General features: G+C 39.9%; 1 protein-coding gene across 1 annotated transcript; it reads right to left on the bottom strand.

Moving 5' to 3' along the window:
- Positions 1-3,652: 3,652 nt before the first annotated feature.
- GADD45B (growth arrest and DNA damage inducible beta) lies at positions 3,653-7,126 on the bottom strand. The gene is made up of 4 exons (XM_088461257.1): positions 6,955-7,126; positions 6,512-6,613; positions 5,099-5,315; positions 3,653-4,392 (listed from the first exon to the last, which is right to left on the bottom strand). Exons 1-4 carry the CDS (start codon positions 6,996-6,998, stop codon positions 4,279-4,281), a joined length of 477 nt encoding a protein of 158 aa, XP_088317383.1. The 5' UTR covers positions 6,999-7,126; the 3' UTR covers positions 3,653-4,278.
- Between the last annotated feature and the right edge of the window lie 613 nt (positions 7,127-7,739).

The following is a 7,739-nucleotide window of genomic DNA, read 5'->3' as shown; positions in this document are numbered from 1 at the left end:
TTTGTTTTGGATTATCCTTATCATTTATCCACTATGTAGAACATCTCAGATTTTTTCTTATGGGGAGTCCATAATCTCATTATTTATCGTATTATTCAATTGTATATAATTTACCATTAATGTGCATTTTTCCCTTAGCATCTCGTGTATATCCCTGATGGCAATCTATTTTAAACCATCTAAACAATTCAACTCAAAGGGATGCACTAATTATGTTCTAATTGGATACCAGGTCCTTTTGTTCATTGAATGATTCCTCATTTTACTAGATTGAACCAATTTAGGGTATTTAAAGGAGAACTGACACATCACACCTTACTGGATGTGAACAAGCCTTTGTGAAGGTGAAACGTACTAAGGTCATGTGACCGGGAAGCCTGGGTACCCTCCCCTCTGACGTGCACACGGGATTCCCCCTGCACCTCACTGCCGCCCGATCGATGACCGGCAGCTGAGACTGCCTACTCTCCACGGCCACATATGCGTACAGCTGCTTCTACCTGCACGTGGGCACCTTCCGTCTGATGTACACAGTGAATCCCCCTGCATCTCACTGCCGCTCGATCGGTGACCAGCGGCAGAGGCTGCCTTTCCTTAGCGGCTACAGCTCTGCACAGCCACTCTGATTCACACATGCTGCCCTTTCAACTTGGATTCTTAACAACACGCAAGTACCTTATATAGCGCTTTGAGAATCATCCATATAAGTTTACAAATACAGTTGTTGCGCTGTGACCTAGTAGGCTCCTATATAGTACTTACTGTCCCTTTGGGACTATAGATAATAATATCTCCGTTTGGGCTCAACGCATACATACATCTGTATTACTACTGTTCAGAACATAAAATAGTAATGCATGACTAAATTTTGGTTCTTGGCTAATTGGATGGATATAGTCCACCTATATCATAGCCTAAGTTCTTGCTATTCTGTGATACTTATTTATCCATTTTGTTTATATGCTGCACTTTATATCTCCTTTTCGCACTCTCTCATCAGTTGACCGGCTCTATATGTCCTGCAATGTTTTAAATATCAGGATAGCCAGGGTTTGTGTAGACTGACAGCAGAAGCGCCCATATCCCTTCCTTCCCACAAGCTGCCAACCCCACTCTCTCATCCCATGTCCTCTGTTTTCACAATATGTGGCATCAGCAGAAGCGGGGGAGACAGACCCTGGGTCCCCATATTTCTTATATTCCATCTGTCACCTTAACAGATTATTCTGTCACAAATTTGGTATCTCTCACTAATCAGTGATTTTCTATGTTGCAAGCATGTATTATCATTCCTGACATTACATTATCTAACCTGCCAGTTATTTTAGGTGACAATTTTTTACACACGTTTTGATTTTTGGGAGAAGGTTGTAGACAATTCTATTAATGTGAATCATCTATATCATTAATGTTCAAAGGAGCATTTGTGTTTGTTGGATAACAGTGTCAACTCAAATCTAAGGACCGCTATGAACTAATAACTACTTGGTACCGTTGTTTGTGATGCTCATTATACAATCCTCTATAATTGGATACAAATCATTGAAAGGAACTACTTGATCAAAAGAAAAAAAATGTTTTCATATGTTTTTTTTATACATAACCCAGCATGCTAAGAGTTTGTGGAGCAGGAAGATACTGTACTTCTATGTGTATATGCCATTTTTAGTAGTATCCTAAGATATGATTTGGAGACTCATTGTATTGATTCATATACTAATTGTCATGTTATGTATCGAACTGTAATATTCCCTCTACATATGTATTAGACTACCACGAAGGGATTTACGGTTTCGCTTTTTAAATACTCGCCTTCATCCAGATCAATTTTCACGATTGTTTTTTATTATTGTTATTGTCTACGAGTACACATCCTTTGGGTTTCCTTCTTTTTTGGCAACCATTATCTATATTTATGTTATTTTTTCTTGTGTGTAAACTTATTTTAATTCTATTAAAATTAAAAGTTACATTTTAAGGCTATAATATACACCTATGGATGTACAGGCTATAATATACGCCTATGGATGTACAGGTTGTCTCTCCCATATCCAAAAATACTGCATTTTCTGAAATACTGAAAATTTTTAGTATGACTGACACTGACACCTTTGCTTTTTGATGGTTCAATGTACACAAACTTTGTTTGAGCCACAAAATTATTGAAAATATTGTATAAAATTACCGGCAGGCTGTGTATAAGCTATATAGATAAAAAAAAAAAAATTTATTCTGTGGTTAGATTTGGGTTCCATTCCCAAGATCTCATTATATTATGCAAATATTCCAAAATACAGAATATTCAGATATCCAAAATACCCCTGGTCCCAAGCATTTTGAATATGGGAGACTTAACTTGTAGTCGTTTTAGGATCCCCTCATTGTTCAGCATAATATTTTAGTTCATATTTATTAAGTGCCATCAGAGAATTTTGTAGAGTGAAGTGAATAATTTTCTGACTTTTAGCTTAGGAAAGAGTAAAACACTGCAGCTCACATAACCGGACACCTTGTGAATAGGGTAGTATCAAAAGAATACTGTACCCACAAATCTAGCTGTAAGGAGGAATCCATTGCTGCTTCAAATTTGATATTTGAGATTTTATACTATACACCAGTGTTTTCCACCCTTGGTCCTCAAAGCACAATCATGATAACCATCTGTGCTCAAGCATGGATCAATCAAAATAACTGCGGTGCTAATTAAGACACCTGTGCTCAAGTATGGCTATCCTTGAAACCTGAACTATTAGTGTGCCTTGAGGACCGTGGTTGGGAACACCTGCTATACATTATATACAGTACAAAGACAGCTAAAAAGGTTGAGGGATTTACAAAACTTAAAAAAAAAAAAAACCACACCACACCATGTCCTTGTGAAACCCAAAAAGCTCATCTGTTGGTAAAGATGGGCATACATGAGGGACGATTAAATTCAGCACGATGTTGAATAGCCCCGGGAAGGAGTTCCCAGATATATTCAATTGACCGTGCGGTTATGTCCGACTAGAGGATTTCTGCTCGCACCCTCCTGAGGTGTGAGCAGAAAGCAGATTTAAGTGCTGGCCACAATGCAGTTTCCAGCTTAGCACTGCACTAACAGCCTCATGTCAGCACATTAGTCAAAATTTCGGTTACCACCACTAATCAAACTTAAGACGCAGTAACCTGCATTCTCCAACGTCTTCTAGTCGGACGTAACAGCACGATCAATTGAATAGCTCTGGGAACTCCATCCCGGGGCTATTAATCATCACGCTGAATTGAATCACCCCCACTGTCAGATAATAGGTCAGACATTGTGTGACAACCTGAATCCAGCAGACTTTGTGCCCATACAAAGATATTTCAGTATATGGCCACATAATGTCTAAGTTTCTCTCCTTGAGAGGTAACATTTCCACGTTCCTCCACTGCTGACCAATGATCGGATCAGTCGGGCATGTTGGAAGATTTATTAACGCCCTCTCCGATACTGACGATTGGTCGCTGCAATAGACTATGCAATTATCACCCGATCCGCATATAATCAGCATAACTAGTTATTTAATTGGTTCATTTAATGCCGCTAACAAAATGCCTTTAACATGATTAGCAAATGTAAGGTGTGGAATAAAGCCACAGGCACATCTGAAGATAAAGCGACACAAAACTAGTTGCAAAAAATTTATTATAAAAATATCTATGAGAAAACATTAAATTCTTTTTTTGATTGGACATTTGGAAAATTGGATCTCAGGTCTTCATAGTGTCATTATGGAAGTCTCTTCAACCATACAACATATTATGGCCCTTAACTGTAAAAAACACTCTTCAAATGAGAGAAGTGAGGCATGGACCACAAGACATAGGGCATGAGGAAGACTTGAGATTAAAGGTGAAACATTTTCCAAAGTTACAGGACAAGATCCAGGGAATATATCCATGATCAAGGCACTGCTATCGGCAAATAAACATCTAGCAACTTAGCCAAAAACTGTTTCCACAGTTCAAAACTCAAATATATAAAATTAAATCCATCTTGTTCATATCTTCTACAAAAGTGGGTTAAATGAGTAGCAGTTCCAGCTGCTTCTTTCCAAAATACAAAAGTTTCTTGTTCAGAGCACAACGTGTTTAATGTCATTGGTTTGCCATTAACTGGGCATCACTTAGACTCCATAATACTGAAAACAGCACAAACTAAAGTAATCCATGCAGACAATCAATTCCCTTTGCACTGCGAGTTCACAAAATCATTGTCATTCAAATGGTCCAAAAGATTCACCAGCAGAAGCATCATCTGTCCACCAGCGACATAAAGGGGATCCACTGATTCCTGGACCTGCATTCGGCACAGTAGTTGAAGACCTCATCCAAACCGGAACACTTCCAGGGATTGTTGTGTGGATTCTGAATAACAGAAACAGAACATGAGTATAGTCTAGAATGAAGTCTTTTAACATGGGTGAAACAGTATATTTTCTATTTTACCATAAATCTTCAGGGGAAAAATAAATAAAAAAAAAGTCCAAATTATTTTGTGAAAGAAACATTCTACTCCATTTAAATTGTATTTAATAAGCCAGCATGAAGGAATATGATTGTTCAATAGAACATAGCCCCTGCAATCTACCAATGGGCGATTAAATGTTGTATTCACAATAACCAGGAAATACAACTCCTATGCTAGAGAGGAGCAGTTCGGTTTTGCTGAAAAACTCTGGGGATCAGAGGGCCAGCTCAGATCACTTTGGGGTTCTGAGTAGAAAATAGTCCTGACTGTGGACTTTGCCAAGTTCAGACCTGAGCTGAATAACTGGATCTTTTGTATTTTGGAGTGCATTTAGGCCCCTTCCTCACGATTTCAGGTGCCGTGAGGGGATCAAAATTGATTTGAAATTAAATATATTGATATTAATACTGTAGGAATAGGTCCAAGTTGCATGATTTTAGCAGTTTATCGATTTTTAAGGAATGCAAAATCAAAACCCTTTAGTGTGATTTTGCCAAAATACGATGAGGATATAGAACTTAACACAGGGGTCTGCACACATCTTTAACAAAAGAGAATGCACAAAATAAATAGATCAAGCAAATGTACAGGAATTAAACATACCGAAACTAGGATACAATGCAAGTCCATAGGTTCCGAGCTTGGCTCGCTCTGACTCTGAATAATCTCCGATAGGCGTTGTAGGCCAGAGACTCGCAAAATGTTGATGTCATTGTCACAGCAGAAGGCTTGTATTAGTGTGAAGTGGATGCTTAATGCAACATTATCTGCATGTTCTGGATCTGCTGCGAGAAGACATAGTACAACACTGTCGGGATCTCTGAGAGAAAGAAAAAACAAAAAGTTAAAAATAAAGTTACATTTCATTAAATTGGCATGTCAACCCTTTACAAAGAACCATCAAGTGACAACTCTATGCCGTCTTGTTTCATTACAAAATATGAACTTGGGAGCTTAATAAGTCTTTTCATGGACTTTCACTTTAGTGGCCTGCAAGATACACATTTTCTAATAATTCACTCAATACAGTATAAATAAATGGCCTTATCTAGAGACCTGTACAACACCAGCCTGTTTCACTGATCAATGCTTATTTTTATTAAAGTGAAACAACTTAAGTTGAGGGGCAATAATGTGAACTCAAAGTACAGAGGGTGCCACAGACTTTAGCCACACAGATTATAACAGGCTGTTTTGATGATGTAGTCTGCCTCTAGGTTGGAAACTGAATATAATTTTACCAATCTTAATGTATGCATTGCCCATTCATGGTTTCCTAGACCCCTTTCCAAATTTTTAGACTAAATATATAAATAGGTCCTTCCTTGTCTATCCTTTGTGCTGTACGAGTAGTGTTACACAGGGTGCAAGTGGCGCTGGCTCGCGTGTGACTTGTCCAGCGTTGGGCATCTTATTGTCACATCTGTGTCTTATTAGCAATGTGATGCAAATAAGACGCACAGATTTTGCTGAGTAAAATGATATGCGGCGTGTGTTGTGTGCGGCAGAGTCTAATCACAGCGGAACACAGTGTAGAAACAGCTACTAATACTGTAATGTGGCATTTCATATACTGATACAGTTGCACACAGAACATACACATGCCACATATTAATCAGCAAGTCTGCTTGTGAATCTTATTCACATTGCAAATAAGACATTTGCAGCACAAAAAAAAAAAAAAAAAGCCACCACGAAAAGAATTGCTATGAGCAAACTCCTACAGGATTAGTCGCAGCTAGAAGGGCTGTTTAATGTGACTTCAGCAACAATGATGGAGGACACACCTGTGATCCTTCAAGTTACATGAACTTTATAGGTTGACATTTTAAATCATGTTTCTATGCATAGTCATGTACCTTTCCATTACACCAAGAAAGAAATACAAGACAGTTTAAAATAAGAAAAAGGGGGAATATTTTCCAACTATTAATGCTACCATTACTTTGTTCGCAGAGATCCAGTACATGTAGCTTACAACTAAACTATAAAGAAAAAAGACCAGATGAAACTTACTTATCCATTAGCTTGGCCGATTCATACACTCCCACAGTCAGGGAGTCCCGTCTCTGGGCTTTAACCAGGACCTGCTCCAGGGCTGAGACGACAGGATGCATCCTGCACGGAGAGAGCAGCAACAGGTGAGATAACAGCGATCCGGAGGAGAGAGCAGCAGGTGTAAGCACACAGAGGGCGGGCACATACCGGGAGTGGGCTACGGCGGCTGGGACACCGAGGGAGCCGGTAGATACAGGTATATACACAGGTACAGGGTGGGTACAGGTACGCGGCTGGATAGACCATGACATGTATTTTTACAGATCCTGAGCTCAGGATGGGCTCGGATACCAGACAAAAGCTACGTCTCCGGGAAGATCAGAGGCAGCAAGGGGTATGCACAGACACAGCTGGAGAGGGGGGGATAAAGCGATGAAGCAGGTGACAAATACATCACTTACTCTTCGTCGGGGTTGTCACAGGTCTCGTTATCCTCCAGTGTCATAGTGTAATAAGGAGCTATCAGCAAAGAGAGGAAATAACCCAGCGCGATGAGCGGTAATAATCCAATACACCCAGATCCTCGTATCTATCACCGGCCACTCCAGTAATGGACAGCGATCAAAGAACGTTCAGCACCGGCGTCTCCACTCCTTATATGCACTGTGTGGAGGGGGCGTGGCTGGGGATTTCGCGGTTCCTGATTGGCTCGGTCTATTTCCCGTATGTGAGAGCGATGCTGCTGTAGCATCTTACGGAGAGGAGGAGGGTCTGCCCGGTGCCAATGTTGCCTCCCAGCTCACAGTACGGAGGGAGATAGGGGGCACGCCATGCACTGTGCACAGCTTCCAGCCCGCACTGCCCGTTACCTGCCTACACACTCTTCTGTCTCAGCATGGACTTTTTATTTTTTATACAAGTTAAATCTTATTTATTTTTTAAAAATCTGAAGTAAATGAATTAAATTAAGCAATAAATTCACGTTGCTGCGCAAATGATAATTTATCTATGAACATGGCATCTACAATGGGAAGATGACGTCATTTAGTTTATGTGAGACTTGGATGCTGGGGCTTATAACGATTTCCATGTGTTACGTAATATGACAGCATTGTAGACTGAGAGCAACGCAATGCAAAGCCATCTGTCTCATTGTAGTGGCCAGAACGGTGCTCTGCTGCTGCTGTAGACTGTGACACCTCTGTTGTAGCTTCCAAATGACTAAAATTGGACCTTATACATAGTA

This window comes from Taudactylus pleione, unplaced genomic scaffold, assembly GCF_031769625.1.
Source record: "Taudactylus pleione unplaced genomic scaffold, aTauple2 ptg001032l, whole genome shotgun sequence".
In the NCBI taxonomy this organism is placed as follows: Eukaryota; Metazoa; Chordata; class Amphibia; order Anura; family Myobatrachidae; genus Taudactylus; species Taudactylus pleione.
The sequence above is the reverse complement of the archived record's forward strand: the minus strand, read 5'-3'. Positions and strand labels throughout refer to the sequence as shown.

Coding starts and splice junctions, on each gene's coding strand:
- GADD45B (XM_088461257.1), bottom strand. CDS start 6,998: ATGACACTGGAGGATAACGAGACCTGTGACAACCCCGACGAAGA. Junction 6,614..6,954: donor TGTGACAACCCCGACGAAGA/GTAAGTGATGTA, acceptor CTCTCCGTGCAG/GATGCATCCTGTCGTCTCAG. Junction 5,316..6,511: donor TCGGCCAAGCTAATGGATAA/GTAAGTTTCATC, acceptor TCTTTCTCTCAG/AGATCCCGACAGTGTTGTAC.